This window comes from Nipponia nippon, unplaced genomic scaffold, assembly GCF_047370975.1.
Source record: "Nipponia nippon isolate SJK-2023a ecotype South Korea unplaced genomic scaffold, ASM4737097v1 scaffold_3, whole genome shotgun sequence".
Taxonomy (NCBI): Eukaryota; Metazoa; Chordata; class Aves; order Pelecaniformes; family Threskiornithidae; genus Nipponia; species Nipponia nippon.
The window spans coordinates 96,333,840-96,348,180 of record NW_028262347.1 but is presented as its reverse complement, the minus strand read 5'-3'; the positions used below and the strand labels follow the sequence as shown (position 1 = coordinate 96,348,180).

Sequence of the window (14,341 nt, the reverse complement as noted above, 5' to 3'; positions counted from 1 at the left end):
AAGAAAGAAGCATGTCTGAGTGACTGGAAACCTCTCTGGCATACAGCAATATATTAAGGAGCAAAGCTAAACATGAAGCATTGCCAGCAAGTTTATGAAACCTTGCAAATTACCAGGTATTTTAAACAGCTTTGCAGAGATACAAATTTTAGGCATAATCTGAAAAGACTGCTCCAGAAAGGTCAACTGATTTACACGACTGAGAACTGCAGTGAACATGTTCTTTTGTGAGCTAATATTGCATGTCTGTGCTTTTGAAGGTTTCAGTGCTACAAGTCCTTGTAAATCCGGCATTCCACCATCACGTACTTGCCTCAAACTTTAAACAGAAAATAGCATATAAAAACAGCGTGCATTTTTATTGTTTAAGGACACATTACTCATGGCCTAAAGATCAAAGCTAATGAACCAGTTCTATGGACAGATTAACTATTATTCTGATTCTTGGCTAAAATGTATTAATTCAAACAAAACCAAAAAATGTACTTGAACAAAAAAAAAAAAAAGGCCAAGAATCAAAATCTAAGTTATTTATTTGATTCATTTGGACATTAATGAATTGCTACAATTTACCTTTTAATCGGGAGTCCCCTCCAAAGGCACCACATCCCCAGTTTCCTGTGGCTATTGCAGAAAGATGTTGAGGTGGAACGTTGGGTCGAGAGAAGCCACAGTAGGCCTGCAGGCAGACAAAAGTCAGAAGATGAAGTTGACAGGCAATCTGATGCCAGATTTTCAAACAATAAGATGATAACAATAATCAGTATTGTCTTCTAGCAATACCAAATTCAAACTACTTCAATACACCATTAGTTTTCCTTTAAATTTAAGATCAATCACCAAAGAATTTAAGGCAAGAAGAATTTTGCCTTATTTGGATCCAAGTTAAAAATTAGGTACAGGTGCTGACTCCTAGGGATTTCATCACAGCTGTAGGAAACTTTTCAGGATAGCCAGAGCTGAGAATAATAATAGATTGTATCATGTTTGTTGCTTTTCAGCCCATTTAGCATACATGACAGCCGACCTGCTGTGTCCAGTATTACTGAAATTCCTCAAAACTGAAAATAAAACACAAAATGGCATCTTAGAATACAGGTCCAATGCAATAAATGAGAGTAGGAGGAAAAAGTGTGATATTCACTAAGAAATCTTGAGCAGGTGCTTCCATGTATAGAAAAAAGGATAAATCTATTTGGGAAATTTTTCAACAGTACAAAAGCTTATTGAATTGGTACAATTGCCTGGTACAGACTGAAGTACCCACGGTTTCATTCCAATCTGATCTAAGCTGCAAATTCAGACTTCTGTTAGTTATAATTTAGCAGGGTACCATGATACAGAGTTTGCATAAGGAGCACTTACGCATCATCAGGTGCGTGCAGCTTCTTAAGCTCTCTCAAGTCAGAGCTATTAGCGTGCTTAATGTCCAAAGCACATTTGTACGAAACTAGTGGGCTAAGCAAGGTAGTACTCTGGTTGTGTGGACAATAATTCTTCAAATTCCATCCTCCCAGTGGGGGAAATGGATTGGTGTTGCGAAAGCATGCCATTTTCTTTTCAGCTTTTATTTAACGGGCATGTATTTCTTAACTTGCCAGGACATGGAGAACAAAAACAATTAGAAAGTCACAATTAGAAAGTCAGCAAATATGTGGAAGGTCTTCAGCAGCCATGAAGAGAAATATCTAAGTAAGTGCTCCCCTATGATTTTTCATAGCAAAGGATAAAGATAAAACTAATCACTTTTTTAAAAAAGAGACAACACACCAATATTTTAAATAGGTTTCACCTAGGAATACAGGAACACGAAAGCTTTCCGTGCAGTTTTAAAGCAGTTGCTTCCATATGGGAAGAAGAGCTGTTCCTTTTTAACTACATAAATGAAGCTGTTTTTAAACTGTACACAACTTCGAATATATGGTATCTCATATCATTTAGAAGTTGTGTGATGTTTATAATTGGTTTGTTTTCATATAAAACAGTTATATATAGTTCTCACGATTTTCACATTTGAAACATAACTGTTCTGCATACCGTAATTCCGAGGGAAGCATTTCTTGCCAAAGATGAAGCTGTAGCTTTTTGTAATCGGTGACTATCAAAATAGGCCTAATGACATTTATGAGTGGGATTGCAAGCCCAATTAGAAGTCAGTTGTTCCTTAGGATTTGCAAAGTGGAACTTGCAACTGGAAAAATTATTGCTAGTGAGAGTCTATATTAGGCAATAATCTCAAGGGACTAGCTAAGATGAAACAGTGACATCTCTTACACATATATCTGCAAATCTTAATGCTGAAATCAGATCAGATGGTTTTTTTTTTCTTATTCTGAACAGCTGTCTTTAGACAGTATCAATCTTGTTTTCTGAGTATAGGTTAAACCAGAAACAAGGGTCAGCCTCGGACTGCTACCTTTTGAGAAAACTAACGGAGAGTGAACATCTGGTTCTTCAAGACAAATGGATCTTACAAAGGAGAAATCATATAGGCTTATAAGGAAATACAAGTTATAAGAAGAATCACTTTAAGTTGTGTCAATCATTTCCTAATGTCTAACAATATAACAGACAAACAAAAGAACCTCTGGAAACAAATGGACGCTGAGCCGTGTCTACTAATACATAATACACTTGTATTTCAAAGCCTGTGTGCATATACTGTGCTTACTGAGTCCTGATTTATTAAATCATTATAGAAATGGAGTCGCAGCTTATTCCATCAACTTGTTTTCACCCATAGGAAAATCAAAAGGTTATTGTTAATTTTAAACCAAACTGAAAAAAACTCACCACAGTATATTCAAAAATATTTGATTTATTAAAATATTATAGAACCTCCAGTAAACTTAATGAAATTTTTACTGTAGTAAATAGAGAATTAACTCAGGCTTAAAATTTTCTTTAAATACCAGGCAGTCCTCAAACAACATCAGCCAGACACACTGTATAAAAGTTGCATGGATCTACCATAATTTATTTTAAAAATCCAAATGCAATCAATAATATTGAAAATTGTAGGCAGATCATAAATTCACTAGAGTAGGTAATTTGAATTTTGTACTAAGATATCACTGAAGTTTACAAAATTTAATTTACTGTCTTTTTCAGGGCTAATTTCATTACCAACCATGAAGAAACAAGCTGATGAATGTTACTTTAGTCAAGATGCTAAGGTTTTATAACTAAATTAAATTAGTCCTTCAGCACTGTACATCATTTTTGGGAGAGGGGGGGAAAAAAAAAAAAAAAAGAAAAAAAGATTAGCTCTCAGGTATATTTCCTTTCTCTTTCCAGCTGAGAATTAGGAGCATGCTGCCCTGTGCTTGAATTTATTTAAAATGCCTTCTGTATTATTCTATACCCTCCTACACTACAGGAAGCAGGAGACTTTTGTGCCCTTATATTTAACACCCTAGCTAAAGCAGAGGCCTACTGTATCTATAAACATAGAAGCACACTAAGCAGATTTTATCATTAGCATGTTTTGAACCCAAATATAAGCACACTAATATAGTATAACTGTATAAGCATTCTTGTACTCAACTGCCCAGCAAAAATAGCATTGCCATTACTATAACAGGCCACAGACCTTTCACTACCTATGCCTTATACTAGCCATGCAAGGCCCTCATTCTGGCCCATTAGCCTTTTTATTAACTTAGGAGAATTTGCTATGTAAACTGGAAATTGATACCAGGCATCTCTTGTTAGGCCATAAAATTTATGCATGGGATAACAGCAAAGGCCTTGAAAACATTGGCACAGGTTGAAAGCTAAGGCCCTCAGAACTATAAACAGCTCACTGATAGCAATTACTAGTCATTGAAAAAGTACAACTTCAAGAGCAGGGAAAAGACTGCTTTAGCTTCAAGAAAAGAAGCAGCAGCAAAGCAAGAAGAAAAACAAACCACGTGAAAATCTCAGCCATGCAACATGATAAAGCACCTGCTGTGGCTTAGGAAAGCAACTGCATGTTCCCAACCATTATGCAGCATGTAGTCCAGGGCAGAGACCAAAGGCTGGGAACCATCTAGAAACTCAAGTATTTTATTTAAGGACATGATCCCCAATTAGGAAGGGCAAGGGATAGAAAAAAGATGCCCACTGCAGTTCCAGCTTCCCTTGTCAAAGAGCTCTTCAGCCTGGCAACCTTGATGACCAAGACTATCAAGGACCATAGCCATTGGCGCTAACTACGCAGTTTTGTATACACACAGCTAATGCAGGGTAAGGTCAAGGACTGACTGCTTTGAATACATAGTGATAATGATTAATGATGTGCAAGAATTATGAGTAGGAAGTGTGCTGTTTCTGAATATCAGTCTAAAAGTCTTGCTTGGCCTGATTTATCAGTCTTACGAACACCCCCCATCACTGCAAGCTCTAACTGGCATGTATACACACATATTCAGTTGCAACGGCCCTTACAACTATTGTGCAAATAAAGATAGGAGATTTATGAACAGCTGGACTTGATCTCAAAAAGACATCAATATATGAAAAAATAAACTCTCAGGTAATATGTCAATACTCCAAGAGCAAACAAGAAAGGTAGAAGAAAAGCAAGTGACACCGTTTTTATGAACTATCACCATGTTAAAACATGAGGCACCCCCTTCTCCACCTTGACTGGAGGGCTGAGTAGGATTCAGCAGAGGCAATCATGGGAAGAGAACTTAATATCATAATTTAGAAGCAGGACAGTGAAGAGTTAACAAAATGTATATCCAAATGTCATTTATATTCTTGAAAGTTAAATAAAATACACCTTTGAATAGTATATCAAAAGATAAGAGTCATTCTATTTGACAAGCTTCTGCTTTAACATTGGACAGCAAAACCCTGAAAAGTACACCTTTTATAAGAGATACAACTAACTTACAAACTTACTTAGCTGAAGATAACAATACAAAAATATTTGAAAAGGTACTATAAACATTAATGAAACAGCCTTAGACTGCAGGCCGTTGTAAGAGGTTACTGGCCTTGTTGAGCTCTCTTCTAATTTTCTCTGGACCAAACTGATCAAGGAAACGTCTGAAGTGAAATGCATCTATAGCAACAATTTCAGTGTAGCGTCGCTGCCATTCATCCCTAAAATTGGAGGGAGGAGAAAAGTAGATTACATTAGTTGTTTAATATTGGCTATATAATTATGATCCAAAATGAGCAATTCCCTGCAGAGCTACTCTGTTAGAAGAGGCAAGAAATGTGAGCTCATAACAGACAATGGAGAAGTTTGGTTTTTTTTTTCCTTTGCAGGTCAGAAATGAAAGCAGCATCAGAAATCAGACAGGTCTTCCTATAAATTTAGAAATACTCTGGCTAGACTTTGGGCATAAACGTGAAACAAATCTAATTACACAGCACTATTTATTAAGTACGTAAGAACACCGCAAGGTCAAAGAAAAGCACTTCGGCTCTCTGTCTTCCTCCAACATTTCAATGAGAGTACATTGTGTATGTTTCTATACCAAATGAATAATTTTGCGCATACACTATGATAACATTGTTGGAGAAATAAATTCAAGAGCTCAGAGCTTTCTGCTCAGGTTCATGGTATTAAATCTTATTTTGCCACATGTCAGCTGCACTGTGACACCTGAGGTATCATTGTCAAACTTCTTGTGACATTACAATCCACAGTTCAGTCAGCTTAACAAGAAATTGGATTAAATACATATAACTGTAAAAGAAGTTGGTTTAAGAACTGACATATTGGCAGGTACCATTTATTAGCATTAATATCTCATTATGAGATAACTTTCTTAGCTTGTTGGCTCTACTGAAGAGAGCAGGATAACAGTCAAATTCTCTATTAAGGCAAATGCTAGGAAATACTTAAAGCACCAAGTTTGCAAACTTATAGCATTCATTTATTCTTTCACTTGAAATATTTACGTGGAACTTTACCTTGGCGTCTTATCTTCATGGCTTCTTGCCCACCGGTAAGTTTCTGCATAGCCTGTATACTCACTGTACTGCTCAGTACCTGAAACAAATGATGTTCTGTATTACATACAAAATATATACATATTTTTTCACTTGGAAAATCTTTCATAGGAATCACTGCTTCTCCAAATGAACATGCAGCTCTCGGAAGCAATGGAAAATAGAGATTCATATCTGCACCAAGAATACAAGATCTTCTGGTAACCAGTAGAAGCTTCTTTTCCAAGATGATGTATAGCATCCACCATAGAACATTAGAAGTGCAGATCTATGTATGCTGTCCAGTCTATAAAAAGAACATAGTTTTCAACTTTGCCACTCTCCAGTTCAATAGCTGCTCAATAAACTGCCTGTCATCTTTAAAGTTTTACGGGCTAATATATGGTTAACGAAGACTGTGAGCCTTTGCACCACCAGCATTTTGCTTTTCTTTTTTCAGGCTACTACCTGTAAACACAATGATAAAATAGTCACTCCACTATTGAAAACACGGCAACCCTACTTCTTCACAATTTAGCAAATGCCTGTGCTGACAGTTTAGGAAACATGGGAAGAAAAATACAGAGAGATTCAAAAGTGTATGTGGTGAGCTGTATGTTTATATATTTTATTTCTCTAACAAGTTTTATTTTGCTAACAAAAATCCATAGAGCCAAAGCAAACCCTGATGGTCAGAAACCAAGCAGATTTCCAACATGCCAGTGTGGCCCAGTTTGTTGCCCTACAGTCTCTCGAGGGCAACTTTACCTAAGGATAGGTAGGACTGTTAAGCTTCCTGGCCTCATTGCCCAATAAAGCACCTCTTTCCCTTGTTGTTGTTTTGTTTCGCATTTGTTCAGCAAGATTCCTGTACTATGGTTCCTGACATGAATTCTCAGCAATTAATGGCATTGAATGGACTGAAAGGCCGCTGCTCTCAGCTGCAGAGGTCAGTACCAAGAAGCTACTGCTGTAAAAGCTCGAGCACCCACAAAACCATGATCTGGAACATACTTGACTGCTCTGTGAAAAAGTCCAGCAGGGTATCTTGGCAAGCATTAAGGGCTGTAAGAAAGTAGCTCTTTAAGACCTCCAGTAATTTTAGCTATCATGCTCTACTGTGCCAACTCCTTTTCAAAGGTTTATCCCAAGACCAAGAAGGAGAGCATTTTAACTGAGAGTTAGGATCAGAGCCTTTCTAAAAGGCTGCCTTTCACCTCATTCTACCAAACTTCAGGACCATGCTTCAAAACCTGGGGATGCACAATTGTTTCAAAGAAATACTCCTAAAGTGACACACAGCAAAATCACAACTTTTCCCCCTGTTTTGAGCTTGCAACAGCTGAATTTCAAAAGTAGGGGATAGAACAGAATACCTTGTTTGGAAAATTTCAGCTCATACAGGTACTGTTTGGCACAAGTTATAAACAACAAGAGTAAGAAGAGAAGTGTTAAGCAACCCCCTAATTACAGTGACAGCAGCTACGCCTATAAATATAACAGAAAAATAGGTTTTAGAAAGACCTAAGCTGATAGCACAAACCATCTGATTACTAAGACAAGAGTAATGCCTAACTGTTGCACAGATCAGTGATGCTCTGAGAATACAAATGTTTAAATTTAATGTCAAAGTTTTTCAATCTCTAAATAAAAAAATAAAAAAGTTGCAACAATCAGAAACATAAAACTATTTACTTTTAACCTCATCTGACAAGGGAATTTGAATGCTTGCCATCAGCAGTCTTAAGCATATGAAACGTAAGCTGTTAAAAACTGTTTAAAATTATGCGTATACTTCAAGACATTTTCCCCATTTACCCAATTTTGTTTTACCTGAAAAGACTTAACAGCACTTCTTTACGTCATCTGCCCTATTATCCACTCATTATTTGTTTAGCTTTGTCTAGATGATTAACCATACTGAGGGCACACAAATTCCACTCAAGGCTATTCAGAAGAGTTGCTGCGCAAAATGAGCGGGATGGTAAAAGATTCCTCACCAAGAACTCACTCACTGTTACAAAATCAAACTCCTCAAAATTGTGACGGCAGAATATGCCTATGTATTCACACACATTCATGCCCTCATACAAAGGACAACTGCAAGCAGAGTAAGTATTCAGAAGTCAGCCTTGTAATCGAATTGTAGGCTATCAACCTTCAGTAAGAGTTTTCTTGATGTAGGTAAAATTCAGATTTACTGATAGGCTTGGGAAAACTGTCTGAGCAAGTAGTAAGAAAAGACAGACAAGGGAATTATGTGACTTTTCTGACAGCTCTCTTGAGGGGACAACATAGCAAAACTTCCGACTTTGAAAAGGAAGCATTTCCTTTGGTGTCTAGCACGTGGAAAGAAAAGACTAGGTTATCAAGATATTGTAACAGGATAAATAACAGTCAGAGTATTAAGCTGACCTTTTCAAGGTTCATTGTTTTCATTAATTTTTATGGAAGTGCAGTGTCTGCTGATGAAAGCACCAGGAAACAAACAAACAAGCAAATACATATATTAAAAAAAAAAAAAATTCAATAACAGAAACTCAGAGAAATCACATGAACTCTAAACTCATGTCCCAGAAACCCAAAGTTAATGAAAATCAATGGGTTTTCATAAGTGAAGCTCTGGAAATGTGTCAGACCAAAATGGTTATTCAACTGGCAGCACTTTTGCCTCTGAACTACTGGGATACAAACTGCTGTTGCTGGGAGAACAGAAGCAGCACAGGATAAATTCAATATGCTAATGTTTCTGGTGAATCTTTTTTCTTCCCATAAAAAAAATAAAGGGGTAAAAAAAGCCAAGCCACAAATACAGCATAATAGCACAGTTCCATCAGAACTTTAAAAACAAGCTACAAAACAAACTAAAAAAACCTACCTAAAGTCAAAAGAAAGTATAAACAAGTATTATTCAAAAATACATTCTTTGTGAAACTTGTAAGTTACCGCATCAGATAAACAGTGAAATTGCCAAATGTTAGTGCTTATGGGACCTCATCCATCTAGAAAGAGTTCCGATTATTACTAAAAATAAATATACCTTTCTCAGACTCCATAGTCTAGCTTTATTTGCATATGATCTGTATGGCATTATAAAGTTCCCAGGGACTGGGAAAAAAACTACCGTACTGTCCCTCTATTTCTTATGAGCTAGAAATCATACCTCTGAAGAGGCAGTACCACTAGCACTGAATAAAAAGGAGTACATGTGAAAAGCTCAAGGGTATAGTTTTGTGATCACCAATATAAACACACATTTACTACCAAAAGTGAGGGGAAGATCCTCTCTCCCTTTCTATCAGTTTTTCTGATCCTTATCGTGTGCCACCATTAGTCTTCTGGCTCTCCAGACAGAGGCATGCATGATCAGCCTGCTAAATCCAGCTGAAAAACAATTTTTCCCCTCTGAGTAAATTTTCAGCTGAACCAATTATCTGATCTCATTTACTGCACGGGTAATATGCTTAGAAGTCTCTGAAAATGCATTGCTAAGATGCAGCCAGGACCGGCCGTTGTTCAATCTGTAGATTTAAAGCAAACATGGAACACAGCTTCATCTGCTCTTAATACTGCCTGAGTATATGTGAACTGAAAGAGGGGAGAGAAAAGAAAAAAAAAAAAAAAAAAAAAAAGAAAAAAACCTGAATGAAAAACACTGACACTTATTCACAGCTCTACCAGAAATGCAACTGTGGGAATCTGCTGCTGCTGACATTTCTGTAGGTAGATGTCTGTGCTGAAGAACTTGACTGTTTGCATGACCAGTTCCATATTCATTACAGCAGTGATCTTAACCAGATCCTGTGCAATCACAACAAATTTAATTTTTCTCCAATTTCTCAGACTCTTCTGCAAATTTAAGCTACACAGTTATGCCCATTAGGCCGCTGAGTCAAGATGCATCACACAGAATGTAATTTATCAAGAGGATTGTGAGACTTGGCTAAGAACCGAGGTGGAAGAGCTCCAGGGATGAAATGAAAATGATGGAATGGCCATTTCCATTACAGAAGAACACCATATCACAAATACTAATTGCAAAACACTATAAAGTACAACAGCTCAAGAAAACTAAAATAATATTGTCGCAGGGGAAAAAACACCCTCACCTTTATTTGTTCATGCCAAATCACTAGTTTTTGCAGGGGAACTCAAGGTCTTTCAAAACATTCACTTAGTGTTTTCCCCCAACCAGTTATTACACACACCAATAGCTGTGCTCTTTTTTTACCCTCTCCGGAGGAGCCTCACCCAGAGGACAGTACTTCAATATGTTAATCTTGTTATAGTATCATATCCAAATACACAGCAGAAATCGGCAATGGCCAAGAATTTTCTGACTCATTTTTTTAAAAGCCAATTTATCAAAAAGTTTTCACAGAAAAGGCATTAGTTTTGGCAGGGTGGAAAACCAAAATAAAACATTGTCTTAAGATTACCAAGTATAAGAATGAAAACAAAAGATGCTCTGCCCAGTACAATCAATAGCTCAGGACAGAGTAAGATTTGCAAGATCTAAGCTCAAGTTTCTACTGTGCATGCATGTGAGAGAAAGCAGTACTTTGGAAGGACTTTTGCAAGAACTGTTTTCTAATACCTGTACAAATTCCTGACTCTTGAGGCAGCTCAGGTAACTAAAACCAACATTTTTACTACAGCAAACTGAAAAAGATAAAATATACATAATCTATTATAATATTTGTCCAGAGGATCTCTCTGATCAAACATTTTTTCTTTATAGCCATTCTTTAGAGCAAATAAAAATATTATAGCATAATTTTATTTTTCAGTTATGAAAAATGCTCACTGTGTTCTTGTGTATAGAACTGAGACACACACAGCATGACCTGGGCCTCTCCAGTTCTTAATAGTGACATTTGGTGTTTTGATGCTAACTGTTTTGATTCAATGGATAATAAAACATTCCAAGTTCTATGACAGATGTGGAAACAAAAGGAAAAACACTTTCAGCAAAGCACTGGACAGACAGCACATCTCCATACACAGCCCCTCAACAACATACTGGAGAAGCATTTAGTTTTTGATGTTGTAATTATGAACTCATAACTAACTTACAAGTAACACAAACACATGTTCTTAACTTACAACATCAAAATCCTTAAGAGACATTTCCTGACTTTCTACCCTTTTTAATGGATGCTGATTTTCTCCTCTTCCACTTCTTCCCCTTTTTGGTAACCAGAAGGCAGTTCTTTTTCTCAGAGTTTTCAACCCCACTGATCACATCAAATGTTACAAATTCCAGACAGGATCAAAAAAAAAACCAAACCAACAAACCACCCGGCTTTAACGTAACAGAAGCATTACCTGCTAATAGCTGGGACCAGCTAATAGCTGGTAATTGTGACTTTTACCTACACTGCCCAACAGTATTCTTTAGCTAGGCCTAAAGACACTGAGTCCTCAAACACATTCATATAGGATTAAAAAAATTCTGTCTGCTTGCTGTCACTTTTTTTCCTTCTTTTTTTTTGTCTCCTTCACAAAATATCTATTGGAACAGGGGCCCTATGGTCTTAAGAGGTGGGGGGAAGAAGGAAGCTCTTTCTCAAATAAGTATAGATTTTTTTTTCTTCTGTTTTTTATCCCTACAGCATTTAAACATACTAAACTTCAACTTGAAATATATTTTCTACATATAAAACCAGAATAAGATGTGAAACATTTTCTGCAAAGACTGACCTGTGATGATAAGACATTCATTGTGATCCAAGACTTCAGTGATGAGCCTCGATACAATCAGTTCTGGGTTGATTAAAAACCGAATCTCTTCTTGTACTAGTCCTGCCCCAGTCACACCACCTCCAACAAAACGGTTTGCAAAATCAACCTAACAAAAATATATTCAGGAGGATTATGAGATAAGCAAACAGCATAAAATCCTTTCATTTACCAAGGTAAATGAAGTCCTGTACAAATTTCAATAATTCTGTTGAAATCTGCTGCTATCACTTAAAAATACAAGCAGCAGAACAGAGCCTGATTAACAGCATACCTTTCTCTTTTTTTCCTTTTTACTTCTCAGAAAACTTAAAACAAGTCAGATATTACACAGCAAAATAAAGTTTTGCATCTCAAATGCTCTCAATCCAAGTTTTGTGGGTTTTCTTTGAAGAGCACATATTTAAGAATAAAACTTACTTCAGTAAACGTGAAAGACAAAACCAGCAAGTTACAGTATTCTTTCTGCATTTTATGGACATTAAAGAATTATTAAGTTGTCCTTTAATAAGCATTCTGCCCCAGCTGTCCACACTGAAGCATTTTTAGATTAGCATTGCCCCTGTACCAGTTGTTCTGTACCTAAAAGTCTCTTATGAATTCTCCTTCAAACGCACTTGAACAAGGCAAGTAATTTGATCATTAAGATTTCTGCTTGAAACAGAGAAGCTCTGGACTTTATTTCTTGCTGCAATAATACATATTTTTCAAATTACATTTTTATATAGACAACAGTTCTAAAAGGATTTGGTTTATTCAATAAAGTGATTACTATTTATTCAAATTCACTGCCCATATAAATTTATAATTTTAAAAAGTCACTGCATCTTTCAAATGTTATTAGCTTTCTTACTGATATTTAGATAGCTGATGAGAGCTATCTAAATATCAGCAAGATATTTACAGGAGGGGAACAAAAGTTGCTGCAGTGACATGAACATCTGTGTAGATGACAAATTGATTCAGGAGTCAGAGTCAAGTCCAAAGCACACAGAGAGCCAGCCGCTACAACAGCACGTGTTCCTGAAGTCTATTCTGGAAATACCAACACACTTCAGTTGTTTAAGATTTGCTGACCTTGACTATGATAAAAAAACGTACCATGAAAACTACCCAAATGTTCAGTGTGTCAGGGCCCCAAATGCACTTTAACTGTGCTGAGTAGCCTCACCCTGGGCCCCCATCCTTGCCTCCGGTGCATGGTCCCCATACAAACACACCCCTTTGTCCTGGACCTCGCCTGAGACACATCATGTATGGGCCCATGCCCAGCCCTGTCCCCTGCTGATGCCCACTTGCTGACCAGACATCTAGGGCTGATCTTGGTGACCTGACTCATCACCTTGCCTTTGTCTGATGACCGCCAGCCTGTCAGCAGAAACTATTATTGTCACCATCCCTGCTCTGCTTGTCCCAGCCAGCAACCCTGCCCACTGAGGCTGGGGTCACTGCAGACTCCTGCATTGTCATCTTGCCTTGGTCATCCTGCTCCCTCCTGGAATAAGCACTCTTCGTCTGAGCAGTGGCATTTTGTTTGATAAGACTTTCAATAGCCAGGAGGAAAAATATCACATCCTAGGCAATGCTCTCTTTTACAGGGTGCAACAGAAACAGTACATGAAAAGGCATAATTCAACCTCTCACCTCTGAGGTTATAGTATAGTTGAATAAAGAGACAGCAGAAAAATGGTTATTATTGAGCAGTTGCTGAGTTCTTAATAATTTCAAGACACATTTGAGTGCTCAAGTTTCATAAAGTCATGAGACATTTTAAAGTTTGAACAAAAAGCATTGCAGAAGAAAGTCCTCCTATTCTCCTTCCTCCTCTTCCTTTGCAGCACTTGTTCCCAGCTAAAGAAGTTGTAAATTTTTTTTGGTAAATGAACTCTAGAGGGTAGACGACTTTTTTTTTTTTTTTAAAAAAAAAAGACAAAACCCAAACAACTAATTTGAAAACTCAAATGTGTTTCTTGCTACAGATATGGACAGGACATCCTCCTTATGAATTTCTTCTGCTGACTGGCTCCCAGACCGGAACAGTGGTGCTGGCAGCAACAAGAAAGTCTCCTGAACCACTGACCTGGTCACTGTCTGGGGCACAAGAATAATTTTTTGAAAATAAACTGAAACCCTTGACAACTCATCAAGATCACTGCCTGAAACTTTTATCCTGTCAATCTTTGATCCTGGTTTGAACCAAAAGACCTGAAGCTGTCCAGGGCTCGTGATTTTCTGTCAGCTCTTTCTGTACCAGGTACATGTGCAAACCTACTTGAGCTGGGGAACACTGACAGTACTAAGACTGCCCACGGAATTAATTTTGATGTTTCGTTTACACTGCATAACATCTTGTCATTTAAGTCAACTGACGATAAATAATAACTTCGTTAAGCTGGCAGACTATAAAAGTATGACAAAAACATGACATAAAGCCACATTTCCTGTTATATGCGCTTACCTGTAGCATACCTTGTCCATTGCTTTCAATGGTGCCTTCATAGGTGACATGCAGTCTAGACAGTTTTTTCTGAGACCTATCATTGAGGAAAAATATTGTACAGAAAGGATGATTATAGAATCTCCACACGAAGACATCCATTTTAAAAGAAAGCTCATTCAACCCAAACTTCTCACACACCTTAACACAAGGTGGTTTAACAAAAAA

The 14,341-nt window shown here is 37.2% G+C and overlaps 1 protein-coding gene across 5 annotated transcripts in view; it reads right to left on the bottom strand.

The window, feature by feature from the left end:
• The window catches only part of PARG (poly(ADP-ribose) glycohydrolase), a 72,575-nt gene that overhangs the window by 8,950 nt on the left and 49,284 nt on the right, over positions 1-14,341 (bottom strand). For all 5 annotated transcript variants that reach the window (XM_087764802.1, XM_087764805.1, XM_087764803.1 and 2 more), the window contains 5 exons: positions 14,135-14,210; positions 11,638-11,785; positions 5,917-5,995; positions 4,989-5,097; positions 574-679 (listed from right to left, as the gene is read on the bottom strand). In XM_087764802.1, coding sequence (XP_087620928.1) covers positions 574-679; positions 4,989-5,097; positions 5,917-5,995; positions 11,638-11,785; positions 14,135-14,210 — 518 coding nt within the window. The remainder of the gene's footprint in view (positions 1-573; positions 680-4,988; positions 5,098-5,916; positions 5,996-11,637; positions 11,786-14,134; positions 14,211-14,341) is intronic.